At 27.6% G+C, this 25,425-nt stretch overlaps 1 protein-coding gene across 1 annotated transcript; it reads right to left on the bottom strand.

Moving 5' to 3' along the window:
• Positions 1-285: 285 nt before the first annotated feature.
• LOC117921753 (receptor-like protein 14) lies at positions 286-25,425 on the bottom strand. The gene is made up of 10 exons (XM_034839714.1): positions 25,397-25,425; positions 17,899-18,242; positions 16,728-16,883; positions 16,552-16,626; positions 13,317-13,472; positions 13,167-13,232; positions 7,475-7,630; positions 5,669-5,815; positions 3,813-3,959; positions 286-2,587 (listed from the first exon to the last, which is right to left on the bottom strand). Exons 1-10 carry the CDS (start codon positions 25,423-25,425, stop codon positions 348-350), a joined length of 3,516 nt encoding a protein of 1,171 aa, XP_034695605.1. The 3' UTR covers positions 286-347.

The raw sequence follows: 25,425 nt of genomic DNA, 5'->3' as shown, positions 1-25,425 counted from the left end.
ACTATGCCAAACAATTCTAAGATGATAATTTAATACTCCCTTGAATTGTTTTTCCAATTATTTATTATTTTCTTTCTTCTTTATTTTTTAAAATCTGATTATGAAATTATTTTAATGCTAATAGTTCCTAAAAATTTGAATTTGTTTTTATAAGAGTAACATAATATGGTTAAATCTTGAATTAAACAATACATAAAAATAACGGAACTTGAAAATAAAATCAAAAGATGTCAAAATTTGAGCAAAGTATGTAAGTTTCAACTCATAGCAATTATACATCCCATTTCTTTCTATCTCATGGAAACAAATAGTAATTAATTATGCAAACATCATCCAATTAAAAGTATCTAATTATACAAATATGCTGATAACTTGGAAAGACTATCAAAAACAAAATAATAGCAGGAATATATACATTCCTCAATAAAATTGAACCATCTATGACGCCAATAAGGATTGATGTAAAGGATGGTAACAAATCCTAACAAGATCATGATATATGAAGTAGTAAAACTTGCAAAGAAAACAACATGATTGATATCATACCATTTTGCCTCACTTTCAAAAGATTGTGATGGTGCGCATGGTGACTCAATACTTGTGTTGCATTTCCTCTTTAATAGTTCCCCACAAAGGAAAGGATTACCTTCATAGCTGCTTTCATCAAATGTCCCAAATTGTGCTTTGGTATCTGGAACTCTACCAGAGATGTTGTTGTAAGCCACACTAAACACTGCTAAAAAATTGAGTTCAACTAGCTCTAGAGGAATTTCTCCACCCAATTTATTATAAGAAAGGTCTAAGCTCTCTATTTGAGAAAGATTGGAGAAACTCTTTGGAATGGTGCCATTCAATTGATTGTGAGACAAGTTCAATGCACGAATCCAACTTAGCATTCCAAGTTCATGAGGTATTTCGCCTATCAAGTTGTTACATGATAAGTCCAATCCAGACATGAATTCAAGGATGCCACCTTTGTAGAAGTCACGCCTGTTCTTGGTGACAAACTCAACTTCATCGTTTTCATTATATACTAAACTTGAGCGCTGCAAATATTCCACCAAGTAACCTGCATATACAAGATAAGAATCCATTCCATACCTATATTCACTGAACTGTCCAAACACGTTGTCCTCCTTTTTCATCTTCCCAAATCGGATATGGCCAAAGCATCTGGGAATTGGCCCTGAAAAAGAGTTGTTTGAAAGATCCATCAAGCTTATTTCAGTCAAATGACAAAGATGATTTGGAATAAAACCACTTAAAAGGTTTCCTCCCAGCAAAAGAATCCTTAGCTTCAAAAGTGCAGAGATTGAATTGGGAATACTTCCAAATAACCTGTTTTCTCTAATATCCAAAGTCAATAGATTTGAGGAATTGAGAAAATCTCTGGGTATTAATCCTGTAAACATGTTCCCTTGCAAATGTAGATGCTCTAAATACTCCATGCTCTTCAAAGAAGGAAGAGATCCTGAAAGAGCATTTTGAGAAATGTCAAGAAACTCCATCCGTTGCAATTGAGAAATCTCAGGTGGTAATTTGCCTTTAAAATTATTGTTGCCCATGACCAATGCTCTCAATAATGTCATGTTACCAATCCAACTTGGAATTTCACCTGACATGTAGTTGTTGCTCACATCCAACGCCCTTAACCAAGAGCTTCTGCAGATTACATTTGACAGAGTTCCCATGAACTGATTATTGCCCAAATACAAATCTTCCAACGAAGTCAAGTTAAAGTCCCTTGAAAATATTTCACCATGAAATTTATTATTTGATAATTTCAGCATCTCCAAAAATTTTGCTGCAAGCAATTGCTTTGGTACTTCTCCAGAGAAATTATTGGTAGACAAATCCAAAATCATTAAGGCTCTTAGTTCAGCTATTGAGGATGGGAGAATACCTTCAAAACCATTGTTGGATAAATTTAGAAACATAATATTTGGAATCATATGGGCCACATTTTCTTGAAGTTGTCCATCCAACTGATTGTGTGAGATATCCAATGAATTGATACGGGTATTAGGTCCCAAGGGAAGTAGTTGACCCATTAAAGAGTTATTCCCCAGGACTAGAGATTTTAGTCTCGTATTGTTTTCAAGCAACCAATTGGGGAAACTTCCTGTCAAGTTATTATGTGAGAGATCAACCCCCACTAACCTGAATTGGTATTGAAGAAAACCAGGAAGGTCACCGGTGAGCTTACAGCTGGATAGAGAGAGAACCTTCAACTGAAACAGGGGAACCCAACCAACTGGATATTCAGTTTCTACCTCAAATTTGTTGGTATCCCTTCCAACTTCCTCAAATTTGTTGTAATCCCTTCCAAGTATGACCACTTGAAGCTTGGAGTGATTAGCAAAAGAGCTGAAAGAGAATGAACCCTCAAACTGATTGTAACTGAGATCGATGTACTCCAGGGATGTGAGATTAGGTAATAAAGGGGAAGAGATATTTCCGGAGAATAGGTTGGCAGAGAGATCCAATAACCTCAGAGATGTCAAATTATTCAAACATGGAGGAAGGATCCCTTGGAATAAGTTGCAAGAAAGATCTAACTCTTGAAGCTTATTCAATTGGCAGAAACCTACAAAAGAGAATAAGACATGTAACTAATCATCTCCTTAACATGTCTTTGACTCCAAACTTACAGCCAACTATTACTCACCATTACATTAATGAGGTCTTCATGAATTAAGAGCTCTAGATGAATTAAATTAACGTTTTTCATTAAATATTAAAAATTACAAGACATCAATTAATTACCATAAAAAACAACATATTAAAAAAAATTGTTGAATATGATCTTCTTAGACATCAACAATGATGGTAATATTTATGATCTTAAATAATAATCTTTAAATCTAAAAATTATTCTTCATTGAATAAGTTTATTCCAAATTGTTGAATTTTTCAAATCTACAAAAAGAAATATGAATATAAATGATGTTAAGAGATTTTTTACATGATTTGGTATTATAATCTAGAGACAAAAATGTTTTTTCCTTTCCTTGAATTTTCATTGAAAGAATTTTTATTCAAATTTTGTATCAAATGAAGCAATTTGATTATACTTACTTTCAAAAATTCAATTTCCTTAATTTTTTGTTATTCGTGATTCATTGTTTCTCCTTAAATTTATCTTAACTCCTAATTAAAAATTAATTTTCTTTTAAAGTGTGATTCATGTCTGAAAAGGAGCAAGAAAAAAAAGAAAAAAAAAATAATTTTCCTATATTTGCATAAATTACTAAAAAGTAAGAAAACATTCTAAAAAAATTAAAAAAAATCCTAAAAATTTTCTTCCCCATTTATCTTAGGTTGTGTTTACTACCAAGAAAGTTTGAGGGAAAAGAAGTAGAGTAAGGAAAAAAAAAGAGAGAGAGAATGAAAAAAATAAAAAAGGAATTATAAAATAATTTTCTTGTTTGGTTGTCCATAGCAAAATTAAAGGAAAGAGAAATAAATTTTTGAGAAATACACTTTTTTTGTAACTTTCTTTTACTTTTTTCTTCCTTAGCATTTTTAATGGGAACAAAATAATTTCCTAATTCCTTGCTTTTCCCTCATTTTGTTTTCCTTAACTTTTTCCACAATTACTTACAGTTAGTTGTTATTCATTGTTAATGAGGTCTTTATGAATTATAAACATTGGTAACTCTAAATGTTGCAAAGATTCATTAAGAACAAACACATGCTTATATAATTTATAAGGCAAGATACTTTTTTCTAGCTTATATTAACTACAACTTTTTTTTACAATATTTATCTTCTCTAATCTATATGAAACAAACAAATCAAAACATATGTACCTTGATTTTGTAAAGAACCATTGAGGTGATTTCCGGCCAACGATAAAAACTTGAGATGAGACATCAATCTTATAGATGATGGAATAATCCCACTTAAGGAATTAGAACTCAAATCTAGTATCTCCAAATTTCTTAAGCTTGCAAAAACTGTCAAAAGAAAATTAAAATAACTAGTATAAGAAAAGACATCTTTCTTAAATACAAATAAAATAAAATGTTTGTTACTTTAAAAAAAATTACCAATACCTATCGTTTCATTTTTTTTATACCAAACTAAAGAAATGCATTGTTTTTATAAATTAGAATACTTGTCTACTTTTCCATAAAAATATCTAAATTCCCAACAAATGTTTTTATCTACTCTGTGGGAGCTATACCTATTCTTGGTAACAAACTCAACTTCATCTACTTCATCAGGGAGTTCACTAGAGAAAAATAAATATTTTATTAAGTAACCCGTATATATAGAAGGATTGCTTTCTGAATATGAATCCAACATCGGTATATACACATTGTGCTCAATTTTGAAATCTCCAAATCCAATATGACCAAAGCATCCGGGAATTGACCCAGAAAAATTGTTGTTTGAAAGATCCATGAAGCTTATTTTAGTCAAATGACAAAGCCGATATGGAATGAAACCACTCAAAAGGTTTCCTCTTAGCAAAAGAATTCTTAGCTCTAAAAGTCTAGAGATTGAATTGGGAATACTTCTAAATAACTTGTTGTCTCTGATATCCAAAGTCAATAGATATGAGGAATTGAGAAAATCTTTAGGTATCAATCTTGTAAACATGTTCCCTTGCAAATGTAGATGCTCCAAATAGTCCAGGCTCTTCAAAGAAGGAAGAGATCCTGAAAGAGTGTTTTGAGAAACGTTAAGAAATATCATCCCCGACAATTGAGAAATCTCAGGTGGTAATTTGCCTTTAAAACTATTGTTGCCCAACACCAGTGTAGTCAAATCGGTCATGTTACCTATCCAACACCCATAACCTAGAGATTATGGAGATTACATTTGATAGTGTTCCCCTGAACTGATTATTGTCCAAATGCAAAAACCCTAACCGAGTCAAGTTAAAGTCCCTTGAAAATATTTCACCATGAAATTTATTATTTGATAATTCCAGAAGCCACAAATATTTAGCTGCAAACAATTGTTTTGGTACTTCCCCTGAGAAACTATTAGTAGACAAATCCAACAACTGTAAGGAACTCATTTCGGCTATTGAGGATGGGAGAATACCTTCAAAACCATTGTTGGATAAATTTAGAAACATAAGTTGGATGCCACAAGGGCCTTCAACTGAAACAGGGGAACCCAACCAACTGGATATTCAGTTTCTACCTCAAATTTGTTGTTATTCATTCCAAGTTTGACCACTTGAAGCTTGGAGTGATTAGCAAAAGAGATGAAAGAGAATGAACCCTCAAAATGATTGTAACTGAGATCGATGTACTCCAGGGATGTGAGATTAGGTAACAGAGGGGAAGAAATATTTTCGGAGAATGGGTTGGAAGAAAGATCCAATAACCTCAAAGATGTCAAATTATTCAAACATGGAGGAAGGATCCCTTGGAATAAGTTGTAAGAAAGATCTAATTCTTGAAGCTTATTCAATTGGTAGAAGCCTACAAAAGAGAATAAGACATGTAACCAATCATCTCCTCGTCTTGTCAATGCCCCCAAACTTACAACTAGCTGTTACTTACAGTTGATGAGGTCTTTATGAATTAAGAATAATGTTTTTCCTTAAATACCAAAAATTAATAGACATGCATGACTTAATTGACATAAAGAACAAACAAGATATTAAAAAAGAAAACAGAGAAACTTGTAATCACAATATATGTACCTTGATTTGGTAAGGAACCATTGAGGTAATTTCCAGCCAGAGATAAAGACTTGAGAGAAGACATCGATCTTATAGATGATGGAACGATCCCACTAAATGAATTACCACTCAAATCCAATACCTCCAAATTGCTAAAGCTTGCAAAATCTATCAAAAGAAAATCAAAATAACTAGTGTAATAAAATTTATTGTTATTAAATCAAAATAAATTAAAATGATTTAAACAAACTACCTTAAAAACTGATCAAAGCCTATCATTTTACCTTTTTTCATACCATACTAGAAAAATGCATTTGTCTTATAAAAGTATCTAAATTTCCAACTACCTTTTTTTTTTAATCATTTATCATATTCAACAATGACTATAATATTTATGATCTTCTTAAATAATAATCTTTTATTCTAAAAATTATTCGTCCTTGAATCAGTTTTCTCCAAATTATTGGGTTTTTCAAATCCATAAATTTCCTTAATTTTTTGTTACTAGTTGCATTGTTTCTCCGTAAATCTATGTAACTCTTAATTAGAGTTTAAAGTATGCTTGATTCTTGAAAAGCAACAAGGAAAAGAAAAAATAAAGAAAAATAGTTTTCTTATATTTGGATAAAATACAAAAAGGTAAGAAAAATACTAAATAAATATATGATAAAATATTTTCTTCCCTATTTATCTTAGGTAATGTTTACTACCTAGAAAGTTTGAGGGAAAGGAAATAGAGTAGGAAAAAAAAAAGAATGATAGAAAAAGGTCAAAAAAGAATTTCAAAATCATTTTCTTGTTTGGTTGTCCATACCAACTTTAAGGGAAAGAAAATTCAAATTTTGAAAAATATACTTTCTTTAAACTTTCTTCACCTTTTTCTTCCTTATCATTTTTTATGGGGATGAAAAAATTTGCCACTTTCCTTGCTTTTCCCTCATTTTTCTCCTTACTTTTTTCATGGTTACTTACAATTAGTTGTTACTTGTTGTTAATGAGGTCTCTATGAATTATTCTTTTTCCAAAAATTTAAGACTTCCAAATTATTCTTTTTTCAACTTTTATGATCCTCCATCTTTCTCTACTTCTAGAAATAAATGTTTCAATCTACTTATTATTTATCAGAATCTCTTTTTCTATACTTTCTTTAAACTTTCTTCACCTTTTTCTTCCTTAGCATTTTTATGGGGATGAAAAAATTTGCCACTTTGAAGTCTAATTTCAAAATTTGATTATTTGTGTGTGTGGGATTATAATACTAGTCTATGAACATCTATTAATAAAAGAGTTTAATTATGCTAGTCACAACTTTATGTAGTTATGGTAATTTAAATTGAAGTTCTTTTGATCAAATTTAGGAAATCCTATCTTCAAAAAATATTGACCATTAAATCCAAAAGTAGTCTAACCTCTTCAATCCATATAAGGTATAAGTTAAATTATGTTATTTATGACTTTTCTCTTTGATTAAATTGGGAAGACAAATATACTTCTAGCCCAATGCTTAAACACTAAGCATGGGTTGATTTTTTCCATTTCATTTTCCTATGTAAAATGCTAAACAATATCAAAAAAATCCAAATAACCAAGTAATGATAATAGATAAAACAATTTAATTAATTTATTATATGTCCTAAATATAATGATAATTCTAATTAGAATTTACCTTGGACTGATAGGGAACCATTGAGTATATTCCAGTGTAAATCCAATGTCATCAAGTTTTCAAAAGTAGATAATTCTGTAAAATGATTCAAGAAAGAAAGAAAAAATTGAAAAAAATTATAGTAGAGTGGTTACTAAGGATATTAAAAGAATAAGCAATACCTTGGGAAGGAAAAAATCCCTCAATGTAGTTGTTGCTTACAACTAGTGTTTTAAGGGATGTGAGTCCACTCAACTGTTTTATAATGGTCTTGTTGAACATATTAGAACCAAGGTTTAAGATTTCCAGCTTTTTCAGCTTAGGCAAACTTTTAAAACCTACAAGAAGATCAAAGAAAGTAAAGATATTAATATTTCATATTTTTAAAAATAAAAAGCTGGTAGTTGATTATAACCTTGGTAGTTGCTAAACCTTTAAAAATATTTTCAATATATATTGTTTAAACTCTCAAGAAATAATATAATTACCATTAGTACAACTATTGTCTCAATGTTAAGTAGATATAATTATCACTAACACGTTTGATTACTTTTGTTTGTTTCTTCTCTAATTTAGTAGAAGACCTAAACAAGATCATTAACTTAATGCTATTACAATCCTATCACTTCTACTTAGCCTATTTATTCTCTTTCCCAATTAATTAATATAAATTCATAGGTTCATCTAAGCCTTAAACTTGATTGAATAGAGGAACTATGTTGTCTTACATCATTTTTGGTATCAAATGTTTCTTAATAAGAATGTATTTGATCACTTCTATCTTTATTGTCTAAGATAGGAATTGAATAGATACCTAATGCTAGCTATTTTAACAAACCAATTTATTCTTTTACCTAGATAACAAAATCTAAACTCACAAGTTCTTGACTGTATAAAGTACATGCTCTCTTGCATAAATTTTGGTATCTAAGTTTGGCTATTGATAGTCATAAAAAAGAAGCTTTAGAGCAAGACCAACTAATGATGAACAAAACATAATACTCTTGAATCATGGAGGAACATAGGTCCGCTTGTTAATAGACAATAAGGTTCTATATTCAAGAACAAGTAATGATAATAGTGACAAGGATGTGAATCAAGAACAAGTACACCAGGTTTTACATTTACTTGAAAGGCATCGATTAAAGGTTAATTGAGTTCAAGAATTTATGCAATATCCCATACTTTCGACTGATTATAGACTTGTAAGAGAGGGATAAGTACTGCATAGTCTTACCATAAAAATAAAAATTTGTTCTAAACTTTCAAAGAAAGGTAGATCTCACTCTATATTTAGATTGGTTTGCAACTATACTCAAGTGTTTTGATTTTTATTTATTTTTCCAACATGTGGTGCTAGTAAATGAGTTTGGATGGAAGTTTATGCCTTCAACCTACTAAGTTCTGAGACTCAGTCAACTTGTTAAGTTAAAAAGTTGTTTTTATTCTAGTGTATATGCAAATTTATTTAGAAATGAAGGAATTGATCAATTTCTTCATTGAGCTAATTTGTTGTACCTAGCAAGCTTTCCAAAGTGCACAAATAGTGACAACAAATGAAAAATTATACTTTCTAGTGATGAGTAATATTATTGATAACACCTATTATATATTTTTTTCTTATTGATATGCCAAATGGTGAGTGAATACAAAAAAATTGCATTTACCATCTTTTTTTATATTAGTAATACTATTTATATGCATGAATTATCACCTTGATAATCCCTTGTTGTGTAAAAAACTAACATCTGAATTTGACCCAAATTGAAAGACAAAAAGCCCCACTTGCGACTATGCATATAAAGTTGAATTTAGTTTAAGTTTGACAATGGATTTGGATATGTTTTTTATAATGTCATACACTATTGGTTGATTTTTATGTAATATCTTAAGTTTTAAAACATCGAGGGCACTTTGAAAACAACATGATTTATGTGATTTGATAGTTGTTGTTGTTCATAGAGCTTTTGATAAATGGACTTAGTTGTGCTATTGAAAAGTTTTGGGTTTTTTTTTTCTTTTGTAGGTGAAGTTGTATTGTATTAAATAAATTTTTTTAGCCATTTTAGGTTTGAGGACTAAAATACTTATTTTCCTTTTTAGCAATGCTATTTTTACTTGAATATGCAATTATTGTTTATCCAATCTTTAAAATTAATCAAATCATCCTTTGTATAAGATGAACCCTCTTTCACCTCTTAGTCATACACACCCAATAACCTAGTGTCCAATAATTTTGTTGTCTTACAAATTTTTAGGAATTATAATTACAAAACCTGATGAATTTTAAATCCAAGACTAGTTTGTTCTTGTTTGATGTATAAATTAAATTCAATTACTATGTACTTTTAAGGAGTTTTTATCATTTTTGTCTTTGTTTAAGCACAAAAAATAAAAAATAAAAATTAACAACTAAATCCTAATGCTTAAACATTGTTTTGATGATTGATCGACTACATTTCGCTATCTTGTAAAACAAGTTTCAAAGAGAGACTTATTTGTTATCAAGTTAACATTGATTAGTGACTTAAATTCAAGTAACTTTCAACCTACTTGTAATTGGTAAATACTCAATAAGGAGATTAGTATGTGAGTGAAAAGATAATGAGATATGGATGACTACTTAAATATACCCAACAACTAGAAGGTATTTTGAAAAATTTATGTGTTTTTTACTATGTTCAGTTGATTAACTACATCCATTATAAACAAATATCAATAATAACTCTAAATTCAAATCAAGTTATTCTTTAGAAGCATTGCTTTTATAAAAGTTTTAAATTGGACATTATATTTATTGATCACTTAAAATCTAACAAGTGATTCCTTAGAAAAGTTCTTACTTTCTATCTAGAACTTCTATTGTCCCTCTAATAGGCATTTAAAAAATCAATAAATTTTAGTTAAAGTTTTACTTGATAATCTTAACCCTTGGGTTTGTTCTTTTATTTAATTATGATTTCAACTTGCTCAAAAGTAAGTTCATCAATATTTTCTACATCTTCATGAATGCTATACATAGCTTGAATACAATTCTCTTCTTGAATTGGTTTCTCTCCATTTATTAGAAGCAAATTAACATGCAATTTAAAATACTCCTTTAAAACAATTTGAACAATTAGAATCATGATACCAAACTCTATTGGTGAAATTTCTTACTAACTATGCCCAAGGTTATGAATTTGTTCTTCTTAAATTTATCAACCTAAGTTATCATGAACATATGTAGAGGTGCATGAATATTTCCACAAATAATGTTCTATGGGTTACCTTATAAGTAAATACTCATTTATTTAGTCAACTCATATTAGCATTATCAAGATCAAGTATGCAATTATTACATCAATCTCTTGATGCAATCACTCGATGTATTTTATTTTCAGACAAAGTTGTTGTTTATAAGCATCAATTGACTCTAAAAAAAGGAGCATTCTATGTTTGTGACCATCATAGTGGTAGTAGCAGATATAGTGTTCACTATTTGGTATTTGACTTTAATATAGTAAGGTCAGTTTAAATACCAATTAATATGAATATAAAAAGATTATGGAGACTCTTGAATTAACATTTATTAGAGAGAAAATTTTCACCTAAAAGTTTATGAACCTACTTTATTTAGTTGGTCAATTTATAGGCTCTATAAAATCCTAATATAAATCAATGAATTGGGAGAAAAATTACAAATATGGACTCAAGGTTGGTTTAAACGTGGAGCTGAACAAGGCCCAAGGACCTAGGTGCAGCCCAAGCTTCGCCCTAAACTTGAAACCACTTTTTAAACTTGAACAAACCAGAAAATTTCTTTAGCTTGTCTACAAGTAGCCAAGAAAAGTCATAAAAGTCATAAAATAGTTGGGAATAAGTTCTTGGTCAAATTGCATATCACTAATAAGGCTTTGTGATTATAATGCTTTGCTACTCATAGAAACTCCATTAACCCTCAAAGAGTTCTTTAACTTAGTAGCCAAAAGTGCATGAGAACATTGAAGCTCATGCTTTAGTAGGTAGAAATGTGAAATATCTTATAATATTCGATTCAAAATTTTGATGGGCAATGGATCCTACGGGTTACATTCTAATTTGAAAAGAAAAAGTTGCAAAATTGAATGAAGGAAACATGGTTCTGGTATATATAAGGTTAGAGCATTATGGTTATGGTTATGTTATATTTCTCTATTTGCCACTAGATCAAATAAATGCTAGTATTGTCTCTATATTTTTTATCCTATGACTCATATACATGTGAGACCTTATAATCTTCCTAGTGCTTTCTCACCCACATATACATTTGAGAGAGAAAAATTGAAGGTTAGAAATTCAATTTTTGATAATTGAGTAGTTTCAACTATCAACATGCTTGCGGATGAGTAATGATAATCTCCATAAAGATCAAGAACCTCATTTTTTTCTAAATGTACAATAAAAGGTATTAAGTGTCGTCACCATTATCATCACCATTATTATTCTTCATAGTATTCTTAACTACATTTTTTATACCACTACACTCAGAATACATTTAATACACAAAATAATAATTCTAGGGAATAAAAAATGTTAAAAATTAATAATTACTCTTTATTCATTTGGTTATTTTAATCCAATATTTAGCATCTAATTAGTTTTTATTTCTTTGATTTTTTTTTTTAATATCCATCTGGTTCAAGTCTAACTAAGTCTATCTCAAAAAACCTCATTTAGTGTTCATATTAATCTATGTATTTTTTCTTTTTAATTTTAATTTTAATTTATGTATTTTTTTTGTTTACTTCTCTATTTGTATTCTTGACCTTTTTATTATTTGTTTTACTTCTTAATTTTTTTTTCATTTAGTTTTTATTTTTAAAATTTAAGAAGATTAAAATTTTCTATTTTGTTGTATATTGTTTCTTATTGATATTTTTATTTAAATAATTATATGCACATTTATGGGTGTCTACCCTTGTCTCCATAGAATATATATATATTTTTATTCTTCCTATATATATATGGGTAACACATAAATGCTTAAATTCTTAAGAAACCCAAAAGGCCATATAACTGCTTGAAATTTTTTGTTCTAGCGATAAGATGAAATAATTATTTTAAAATGGAATAGTTATTCCATATAACAAAAGAGATATCAAACTAACTAATACCATGGAATTGTTATTTTGTTTCTTCACCTATTATATATATCAAACATGATTCTAGGTTTTTTCCAATCAAAGTATTACTGGATTTCTTTTATTGATAAATGAGCTTAGCAATGCTCCTAATACATTTTTTATAGCCTTTTGCAGCATAAGTTGTAGCTTTATTGATCATCAAAAAATTGCAAACCTAACCATGGATTCAAAGTCTAAAGTACCTTTATTATCTTTTATTAATAGTTGCAGTTGCAGTTATAGTTATAGTTATAGAGAACATTATTTCATTAATTTTTATATTTCAAAATTATATTACTAATATTAATCATCTTCACTTTTCAGGTTGTAAACCTTATACCCAAAATAAAAAAACTCCTTGTTATCTAGAAAATTTTAGGATAAGTTAAGGAACTAATTTTTTTTTTTCTTTCTTTTTTGTCTATTGATATATAAAGTCTAACTAATATACATTTTCATGATTTTCTCTTTGATTACTATACATGAACATAAAATTACAAAAAAATTCTTTTTCAACTATTAGAATTTTATTGCATACATTGATTACCATGTTTTTCATTGTGGCATGTAAAATTCTTAAATGTTGTACACCTAAACATTCTTTCAATTATGTTACGAAGAATAACTAAATAATAGTCATGCACAAATTGATAGGCAAAGAATGTTGATTTTAGTTATGTTCTTACATGATATATATATATATATAACCAAAACTTCACTTTGTATTTACCTTGCATGCCAATAAAGTCATTCCCCCTTAGGTCCAACATCACCAAGTTTTCTAGAGTGCATAATTCTGCAACACCATTGAGGGGAAAAAAAGATAAAAGATGTTGACAATTCTAATATCATTAAAAATAATAATAATAATTACACATACCTTGGATCGGAAAAAATCCTCCAACATAGTTCCTTCTTAGAGAAAGATTTTTAAGGGATGTAAATATATTCAATTGTTGTAGGCTAGTGTTTTTGAACTTGTTGTAATTGAGGTTGAAGGTCTCGAGCTTTTTCAATATGGACAAGTTTTTTGAATCTACAAGAAAATTATAAAAAATTATAAACTTTCAAATTTCACATTTGCATATGTAAACAATTCAAACTTTTAACCTTCATAGAATGATTGAACCTTTAGTAAAAATAATTTGTGTTCAATATAGACTATAGAAAATTATCATAATTAACTTGCTTTTGAACTTCCTCATGTTGAAAACTACATGCACTTCTAAATAGTTTATTTATATTTTTATATTATATTTCAATAAGGGAGCTACAAGATTCTTAATCACATAGGTACAAGAAATAGAGAAAATGTTGATTATCTTATAACCGATATTGATATTTTATTACAAGATTTTCACCTCCTATCATCCACTATTCTTCTCTACATATCTATTATAAAGGAAGTCTTGTTCATATTCTTAATCATTTATTAGTTTCTTACAAACCAGAACCTGCCATTGTATGTTATGTAGGAAGGTATTTTCTTTTACCTTCAAAAAGTAATTGCAAAGGTTGAGTAATGCAAACTCTCTACAACTTTCATTATCTCTTGATCTGAGAAACATTCTTAATTTAACAATTAATTTGTAATTTGGATACACTTCTATTTTTTTAAACAAAAACTTTTATACAAAATATAGGAATTATTATACTAAAAATACAAATTCTTAAAAATACTTCTCGAAATTTTTAAAATTTGAAGAATTTTTTTGTTTAAGTCTTTACTTTTTATACATATAAGATTTCTTATATTTCATTAAAGAGTTTTTTTTTTTTCAAAATAAAAAAATAGAAGAAAGGAAGTGTATTCAAAACATATCTAAACTATCACTTGTTAGTTTAACAAAAATTGATACTTAATTTCTTTTGCATTATCACTAAGGAAAAGCTTTCTTCTCATGTAAGTACTGTAGTTCAAAGTGGTAACATAAATTTAGCTATACAAGTAGAAAGCACTAGTAGATGTGTTCAAGTTGCAGATCATTAATCATTACATTAGCACCCAAGCTACTAAACTAAATTACATAGTTTTTTTTTAATCTCCATATGAATTATTTCTAACCCAACTAGTCTTAATCATAATATAAATTGTTAATTAGCTTTCTAGCAACCTTTTCCATAATTCCAAAAGTATGAGTTTTGCCCTGTTAGCTCTATGAAATATAATTCATTCCCCCGATGCATATAGAAGTGATGCAAAATGGGTATTTGTTGCCAATTTCTAACAATTAATAATGGTAGCAATCAAATAAAATCAAAAGCAATCACTTCAAATCATCAAGTATTTTCATTAGAATAGTTTATTTTTCTTTCTAGTGAATCAGATAAAAGACTTCTATGACTGTTTTAAAATATTTATGAAACTACATCAATATCATGTATGAAAGTATTCATTGATAATCAAGTTAATTGATTCATAGAAAAAAAAATCAATTACTTATAAAAATATTAGTTATATCAAATATGTTGCACATGCTTAATTGATGCATCTAATTGGAACCTGAAAGTTGAAATGATGACCAATACTACTTTACATCAAATTTTATGACATTGCAAAAGAAAAATAAGTAATGAGAAGAATTTGTTGGTTAATTTGATAATTAAGAGTAATATAATGTTACAAATAAAATGGTCCATAGAGCTTGAAGGAGCTTTCGTGGTATTTGTGAATTTAAACATGAAAATTCATGTTTTGTGCTTTTTTAATATGAATCCTAACTAAATAAGGAAAATTATCTTTTGAACTTAAAATTTTGTATACAGTTATAATAGGTTTAATTGACCAAAGTTTGTCCATGCCAGTAGGTTGTGGATGGATGGAAATGCACAGATGCTCATAAGTTGGGCTTTACTCAATCTAGTGTTAAACCAGTTGGACTACATCTTAAAAAAATAAGGCATGGGCCCTACCTAAGGCCAAGTTATTTAGACTCCAACAAACAAATGGGTTTTTATTAGTTGGGTCTAGCATTTAGTCTTAGGTTAACCCAATTACATTTAATAGGGATTGGTCCTTACTGGGGTCAAAATTTATGATATTTCATTAATCGAACACTATCAATCAGAAATATTGGAAACCAAGATAGAAACAACCACTAGAATCCCACTAACTGGATTAAGTATTACATGATTGTATAAATAATAAAGGTGTGTGTATATGTTAGGGTAATGTGTTTTCGGTCAATAGGCTATTTAAGAAGGTATTTCCTTTTTCAATTTCAGCAAGAATATTTTCCTTCACCTTGAAAAGTCATTGCAAAGCTTGAATAACACAAACTTCTCTACAATTTCCATTATTATTTATTAGAAATGAGTTTAAATAATTTAAAATAAGTGAAATAAGCTTAAAGTAGCATATAAAAATAATTTATTAAATTTAAATTTATTTTTATTTTACTTCATTTTTTCTTTCCTTCTAATTTTCTTTTCTATTTGCTATTCCTCATATTTTCTGCAAACCAAACATAACTTAAGGGTTCGTGAAAAGTATTAAGAAAAGAAAAAAAATTAAAGAAAATGATTTTATTAAATAAAATAAAAAAATAATTAGAAACTTATGCATTTTCAAATATTTCATCTTTACATTGAAGAATTAAAATAAGTGAAAAAGTTTAAAGTAACATATAAAAATAATGTATTTACTTTAATCAATTTTATATTTTTCTTCACTTTTTTTCTTTTCTTTTACTTTTCCTCTCTACTTTTTTCTCCTTTCATTTTCCCTCAATTTTTTTGGGAACCAAACATAGCATAAATGTATCACACACCTTTCATTTTCCCTCTGTGTGTGTGTGTGTGTGTTGTAAGACAATTTTAAAATACTTATGAAACTATATTAATCTTATACATGTAAGTATTTATTGATAATCAAGTTAATTAATTCATAAAAAAAATTCAATTACTTATGAAAATATTAGTTATATTAAACACCTTGTGCATGCTTGATGCGTTTTAATTAAAACTTATAAATTGAAAGGATGATTTAGACTACTTTATATCAAATTTAATGATATTACAAAGAAAAGTAACTAATGGGAAGAAATTGTTTGTTAATCTTACCTTTAATTTAATAACAAAATATCATAAGTTTTTTTAGCAAGTTAATGAAGTACCTTGCAATAGTTGAAAGCTTTCCAAATGATTATAGCTTAGATCCAACACTTCCAAATTTCTCAAACTAGCTAATTCTGCAAAAACATGAATCAAAAGAGAGATTAACTAAGGAACATTAAAAGTTAGAAATACATTTTACTTAATTTCAAAGAAATAATGTGGACATATAACATGCCTCGAATGGAAAAAGATCCATTCAGTCCCATGCTGCAAATAGCCAATGTCTTGAGTGATGTTATTGTGCCCAAAGATTTTAAGGCACTTTTGTCAAACTCATTACCACTTATGTCCAAGATCTCCAATTTCTTTAAACTTGATAACCCTTTAAATCCTGTAAAATAGAGTAATATAACTTTAATTAGAAGCATGTAATTACAAGTTGAGATCTTCATATTTAAATATGTAAGCTTACATGTCTTTAATATAAGAATATGCATCCAAGTTTCTAATTCAATTTGGTGATTTTTGTGTTTAAATGTTAGAAATAAAAAAGTCCATAGAGCTTCAAAGAGCTTTTGTGATCTTTGTGAATTTTAAACATGAAAATTTTCATGTTTTGTGCCCCTATAATTTGAATCCTAACTAAATAAAGGAAATTATTTTTGAATTATTTTATATTCATTTTAACATTGTATGGAGAATCCATCTAATAGGTTTAATTGATTAAATTTTGTCCTTGAAAATGTCATATTAATGGGTTGTGGATGGGTGGAATTTGGAGATGCGTAGATGGTCATGGGTTGGGATTTACTTTGTTCATTATTAAACCAACCTGACATCAACTTAAAACAATAAGGCTTGGACCTTACCCGAGGCTAGATTTTTTTTTTTTTTGTAAATGTGAAATTTTGAAGATGGCGATTCCTCATTTGAGAGCAATAGTCAAATTTTGTGATCACCTTTCTTTAACCAATCTCTATCAATTTGGAATATAGAAATCAAGCTTTTTAGGAATGGAAGATAAGGAAAGACAATTCAGCAAAAAGGATAAGGATATGGGAGCCTAAGTGTTCCTATTAATTAATAATTGTGAAATTGCTCACTCTTAGTTGAATCCCACTTATTGGGTTGAGTGTGAAATGATGGCATAAATAACAAGTATGCTTATATATATAAGGCTAATGTAATCTATAGTTTTCTAAAATAATAATTTTTTTATTGTTTTGTTTAAATGTTAATTTACATTATAAATTTTAATAATTAGTAATTGTTCGTATATTAAATTCAATAGTTACTAGTGACCATTTAGTCTCCACCTGAACACTTTTAAGAACATATGCTAGTAGTTCCTTTAGAATGTTTGGAGTATAAGTGAAAAGAAATTTTAAAGGTGAGAGGTAACATACCTTCATTCTCAATAAACCCATCAAATGAGTTTGCAGACAAGTTTAGATGGTGAAGTTCTTCAAAAGGAAGGAATAGGGAGACATTTAGTAACCAGAATTTGACATTTTCATATTGGTACCAATCGTCTTCCAAGAAATTTTGTTGTCGCGTTATATCATTGAGGAAAAGCTTCTTAACTCGACCTGTGGTGGGATTGCAAATAACCCGCTCCCAATTACAACATTCACTAGTGTTGTTATCTATCCACGAAGGGAGAAGAAAATCTGCATGCTCATTATTCAATTTAAGAAAAGCCTTGAATTCAAGCAAACCCATCTTCTCTTCTTCGATGCAACCTTTGCATCTACATATTTGAACCAAGAGTAGTATAAAAACCCACATCAAATATTTAGATGACAAACTCTCCATTGAAAGTTCAAACATGAAGTACAAAAGAAAGACAATATTAAGTTGCTCTTGATATGCAAATAGATGAAGAGTATTTAATATAGTTGGTCCATCGTTCTTACCTACAAATTATCTTGACTAATAGTTTGACAGGGCCCACCATGCATGCTAAAGTCTATATTAATTCTATTCAAAAAGGCTATTTATGAGGAAAGAAATTGTGATAGATACAAATTATAGGGAAGACTTGGTCTCACTTTAATATGTGCCACATGTTTAAAGGATGAAGTCTTTCAAACTAAAATTTCCTTGTGAGAGATTCAATGAAGTCATGATGTACATGTTAGTATCAAATCTAAGAGTCTTCATTTACCAATTTAACAATGGTAAAGTTCACCTAACTTTATATTCAACTAACTTCAATGGTAAACCTTTTAAGAAAATGATCAACTTCCAATACCACAACTACAAATATACTAGTTATAAATATTTGTAAAAGGGCTAATTTTAGTCCACACTCCCTAAGATTTAGTACAAATACATTAAATCATCATTAGTTTTAAATTTCATTAGTTGGAACTTCCATGAATGTATTTCATCTATATAAATTGTTTTTAGAGAATTGTTGAACATATATAGCTAAAATATTTTTACCTACAATTCTTCTAAAAAATAAAATTTTAAAACAAATTACATCTATAAGAGTGTTACAAATTGGAAACCATTGGTGGTTAAGTATATTTACCGAGTGAAATTAACTTATTTGTAAAATGATTGGTAATATGAAATACCAATGAATAAGGAATTGTAGGACCACTAGACATAAAGGATTTGAAAGTTCTTTGAATAAAAAAAAAAACTATCCTATCAAAAAAGACATGATGATTTTTTCAATCAATTAATATCTTGTACAGTTGTCGCAACGGAGAAGGCTAGATAGAAATAATTGTAAATGACTTGACTTTAAGAAAATGATATAAAGCTTATGAGTAGCTAATGAGTTGTGGGACCACTAATATATATATTCTTTTTAAATTTTTTATTTTATATATATATATATGTATTTTTATTTTTATTTTTACTTTTTTTAGCAAAGTTATTCTAATACTATGTTAAAAGATTTATCAAACTGTGTCAATACCATACATGTAGGTATTCATTGATCATCAATAAATTTATATATATATATATATATAATATATATATATATATATATAAAGTATTTAGTTGCTTGGTAAAATATTAGTTATATCAAATATGTTGCACATGTTTGATGCATCTAATTTGAACTTGAAAATTTGTAAGATGACTTAGCCTACTTCTCTTCTTCGATGCAACATTTGCATTCACATATCTGAACCAAGACTAGTATGAAAACCCATGTCAAATTTTAAGATAAAAAACTCCTCATTGAAAGTCTAGAAATGAGGTACACAAGAAAGATACTACTAAATTACTCTTGATATGCAAATAGATGGAGAATACTTAATCTAGTTGGTACATCATTCTTGCCCATGAGTTGTTTTGACTAGTAGTTTGATAGCTAGGCCCCACCATGCATGCTAAAGTCTATATTCTATTCAAAAAGGCTATTCATTAGGAAAGAAATTGTGATAGATACAAATTATAGGGAAGACTTGGTCTCACTTTAATATGTGCCACATGTTTAAAGGATAAAATCTTTCAAACTAAATTTTTCTTGTGAGATTCAATGAAGTCATGATGTTCATGTTAATATCAAATATAAGAGTCTTCATTTACCAATTTAACGGTGGCAAAATTAAACTAACTTAATTCAATTGTTTAATTTGTTGATTTTATTTCTATTTATTTTACAAAATAAAAATATTGAAGTGAAAAATAAACAATAAAATTTTTTTAATGGATGTAAAAATTTATTTAAATAGAAAAATTAATTAATTAATTTCATATCAAATACTCTCTTGATTTTGAATGTCTTTTTTAAGTATGTTAACTTCTTTTAATATTAAAAGATCTTACAAATATCAATTATTAATTCAAATAAATACCAAATTAAATAAAAAAATTAAATTTTTTTCAACTGCATATATTTTATAATTTTCTTTTAACAAATAAGTTCTTATTTATTGAAATGATAATTTAGTAAAAAATAAAACTCCATTAATAATTTTGCATCTATAATAATATATTTTACAAAATTTTATCATATAATAAATATATTATTTATATTTTGTAGTAAACCAAAAAAAAATCACCTAATATTGTCACCTAGTTACAACTTCATACAATATGAAGAAACTATACTTTCAAGCAAAGAGTATATATATTAAATTAATGATATTTTTTTTAGGTGAAACAAAAAGTTCAAAACTTTGGCGATATTTCCAATATCTTAGAGGCCTTTAAGAAAATGATCAACTTCCAACACCATAACTACAAATATACTAGCTACAAATATTTGTAAAAGGGCTAGTTTTAGTACACCTCCCCTAAGATTTAGTGCAAATACATTAAATTGTCATTGGTTTTAAATTTCATTAGTTGGAACTTCCATGAATGTATTCCATCTATATAAATTGTTTTTAGAGAATTATTGAACACATATTCCTAAAACATTTTTACCTACAATTCTTCTAAAAAATAAAATTTAAAAATAAATTACATCTATAAGTGTGTTAATCAATTAATTTTGAAACCATTGGTAGTTAAGTATATTTACAGGGTGAAATAAACTTATTTGTAAAATGATTGGTAATATGAAATACCAATGAATAGGGAATTGTAGGACCACTAAACATAAAGGATTTGAAAGTTTCAATAATAAAAGCAAATTCTTTGAATAATAATAATAAAAAAAACTATCTTATAAAAAAAGACATGAAGATTTTTCCAACCAATCAATATCCTATACAGTTGTCGTAATGGAGAAGGCTAGATAGAAATAATTACAAAATGACTTGACTTTGAGAAAGTGATATAAAGCTTATGAGTAGCTAATGAGTTGTGGGACCATGCACACACACACACACAGAATATATATATATATATAGTCTTTTTTAATTTTTAATTTTATTTAATTTATATATATAGATGTATTTTTATTTTTATTTTTACTTTTTTTAGCAAAGTTATTCTAATACTATTTTAAAAGATTTATCAAGTTGTGTCAATACCATACATGTAGTTATTCATTAATAATCAAGTAAATTTATAAAAAAAAAATTGTATTCAATTACTTAAGAAAATATTAGTTATATCAAATATGTTGCATATGTTTAGTGCATCTAATTTGAACTTGAAAATTTGTAAGATGATTTAGCCTACTTCTCTTCTTTGATGCAACCTTTGCATCCACATGTCTAAACCAAAACTAGTATGAAAACCCAAGTCAAATTTTTAGATGAAGAACTCTCCATTGAAAGTCTAGATATGAGGTACATAAGAAAGACACTACTAAATTACTCTTGATATGCAAATAGATAAGAGTATTTAAATGTAGTTGGTACATCGTTGTTGCCCATGAGTTGTCTTGACTAGTAGTTTGATTGGCCCCACCATGCATGTTGAAGTCTATATTATATCAAAAAAGGCTATTTATGAGGAAAGAAACTATGATAGGTACAAATTATAGAGAAGACTTAGTTTTACTTTAATACGTGCCACACGTTTAATGAATGAAGTCTTTCAAACTAAAATTTTCTTGTAAGATTCACTGAAGTCATGATGTTCATATTAATATCAAATCTAAGAGTCTTTATTTACCCATTTAACGATGCAAAAATTAAACTAACTTATTCAATTGTTTAATTTGTTGATTTTATTTCCATTTATTTTTCTGTTTTTTTTTTTTTTTAATATCATTAAAAGTCCTAGATCAAAATCACAAGGATAAAGTAACTTTTTTTATATTTTCTTTTAATGCTCTTAAATTAATAACTAGAATGTGTTAAGTGACTTTTAAGTTTCAAACTGATGTTAAAATGATAAGGTTTTCATGGTGCATTCTACGACACAAGAGAGGTATCATACCATTGTCTTATATAGAGTAGAATATGAGAAAGCTTATATTGATTTTTGAAATCTAGTCATTGAATTTGATCTTTAAACATTATGTAGTCTAGATGAATGGAGCTAAGGTACCTCTATGGTACCTTCTTGGATGACTTTGCTCCTCATCATGTCTCTCAAGATGTTAATGGAAAGTTTGTATATCTATTGTTACATAAAGTCTAGTCCATCGTACCCAAAACTCCAAGAGAACTATTGTTTCAAAAATATTATTTTTTATATTATTGTTACCTAAATTACAATTTTAGAAGTATTTCTACTTTAATTGGTCTATTTTAAGTATATAGCATTTGCTAATAGTCCTACAGTGTAAACTTTAATTTTATTGCAATATTTCTTTTTTAGGAGTGTTCAAATCTTTTTTTTTTTTTTAACATGTAGGAAAAAATCTTTTCAAATGTCTATTACAAAATAAAAATATTGAAGTGAAAAATAAATAACAAAAATTTTGTAATGGACGTGAAAATTTATTAAAATAGAGAAAATAAGGAAATTAATCCAATATCAAACACTCCCGATCTTGAATATCTTTCTTAAGTATGCTAACTTTTTTTAATATTAAAAAATCTTATAAATATCAATTATTAATCCAAATAAAATTCTAAATTAAATAAAAAAACTAATGTTTTTCAATTTCATATAGTTTATAATTGTCTTTTTACAAATAAGTTTTATATATTGAAATGACAATTTAGTAAAAAAAAAAAACCCAATTAATAATTTTACATCTATAAAAATATATTACATAAAATTTTATCATACAATAATAAATTATTTATATTTTGTAATAAACGAAAGAAAAACTTCACCTAATATTGCCACCTAAGGGCTTATACAATATGGAGAGACTTTACTTTTAAGTCAAGAATATATATGTTAAATTAATAATATTTTTTATTAGGTGTAATAAAAAAAAAGTCTAAAACTATGGCAATATTTTCAATATCTTAGAGGCCTTCAAGAAAATGATCAATTTCCAACACTACAACTACAAACATATTAGCTACAAGTGCTTGTAAAAGAGTTAATTTCAATCATACCCCATAAGGTTTAATGTAAATACACTAAACAACCATTGATTTTAAATTTCATTAGTTAGGACTTCTATAGATGTATTTTGTCTATATAAACTTTTAGATAAGAAAATTTATTTTTTAGAGAATTGTTGAACACATATACCTAAGATATTTTTACCTAAATAAAAAATAAAATTTAAACACAAATTACATCTATAGGGGTGTGGCTAAGTACATCTACCCTAAGTGAAATTAACTCACTTGTAAAATGATTGGTAATATACATAAAAGATTTGAAAGTTTCAATGATAGAAGCAAATTTTTGGAATAAAAAAAAATAAAAACAACTATCCTATCAAAAAAGACATGTAGATTCTTCCAATCAACGACTATCATATAAAAGTTGTCATAATGGAGAAGGCTAGATAGAAATAATTGTAAATGACTTGACTTTGAGAAAATGATATAAAGTTTATAAGTAACTTTATATTATTTTCTAATATAATTGAGAAAAAACAAAGTTATTCTAATATTATTTTAAAATATTTATCAAACTATGTAAATATATGTAAGTATTCATCGATAATCAAGTAAATTTATAGAAAAAGAAGTGTTTAGTTACTTAAGAAACTATTAGTTATATCAAATATGTTGCTCATGTTTGATGCATCTAAGTTACAATTTCTAGATGCATGCTTGCTTTAATTGGCCTTTCTAAACATAAACACTCGTTAAAAGTCTGATAATGTAACTCCAATTTTACTACAAGATTTCATTTTTATAGGTGTTCAAATTTCTTTTTGTTAACATATGGAAAAACAATTCCTTTTCAATGTTTATTGAAAAATGCAAACATTAAATGAAAAATAAACAATAAAAATTTTGTTAAACATATATACCTAGAGGGTTAATTTATGTCACCCTTCCTAATATTTAGTTTAAATACGCTAAACCACCATTAGTTTTAAATTTCGTTAGTTAGAACTCCTGTAGATGTATTCTATCTATATAAGTTATTTTTTAGCAAGTAAAATTTATTTTAGAGAATTGTTAAAGACATATACCTAAAATATTTTTACCTAAACTCTTTTAAAAAATAAATTTTGTACACAAATTACATCTATAGGGGTACTAATTAATGAAATTTGAAATCATTGGTAACTAAGCGAATTTACATCAAATCTCAGAGGATGTGAATGAAATTAACTCATTTGCAAAATGATTGGTAATATGAAAGACCAGTGAATAGGGAATTATAAGACCACTAGACATAAAGGATTTGAAAGTTTCAATAACAGAAGCAAGATTCTTTGAATACAAAAAAAAGAAAAACAATTATCCTATCAACAAAGGCATGTAGATTCTTCCAATCAATCACTATCTTATAAAGTTGTCATAATGGAGAAGGCTAGATAGAAATAATTGTAAATGACTTGACTTTAAGAAGGTGATAAAAAGTTTATGAGTAACTAAGGAGTTGAATGGCTACTAAATTCAAATAAACAAATATAGTTTTTTCATAAAAAACATACTAATGAGTATTGTGTGTGTGTGTGTGTGTGTGTGTGTGTGTGTGTGTGTGTGTATTTGATAAATTTGTTAATTGAGAAAAAGAAAAGCCATTCTAATACAATTTTAAAATATTTATCAAACTATGTCAATACTGTATATGTAGGTATTCATTGATAATCAAGTAAATTTATAGAAAAAAGTGTTCAATTACTTAAGAAAATATAAGTTATATCAAATATGTTGCACATTGTTACGTTGGTAGAAGCTTTGATGCAAGCATCTTTAATCAAGAACACAAATGGTATTCGAGGTTTTAACGAGGTTTAGCAACTTGCCTACACAGATGAGAGAGAATAATTCCACTATACAATAAAGAACATTACAGAGGACAAAACCAGAACATTATAGATGACAGAACCAGAACATTATAGATGTGAGAACTAGATACAACTATTGGGTTCCCAAAACATCCCATGTTTCCCTACTTTTCATATTCATACCCTACCATGAGCCCTCTCGCTACACTGGGTACCTCCGATTCTTCCTCACATCTCTATCCAT

This window comes from Vitis riparia, chromosome 9 (assembly GCF_004353265.1).
Source record: "Vitis riparia cultivar Riparia Gloire de Montpellier isolate 1030 chromosome 9, EGFV_Vit.rip_1.0, whole genome shotgun sequence".
NCBI lineage: Eukaryota > Viridiplantae > Streptophyta > Magnoliopsida > Vitales > Vitaceae > Vitis > Vitis riparia.
This window is presented reverse-complemented; position numbering and strand designations above follow the sequence as displayed.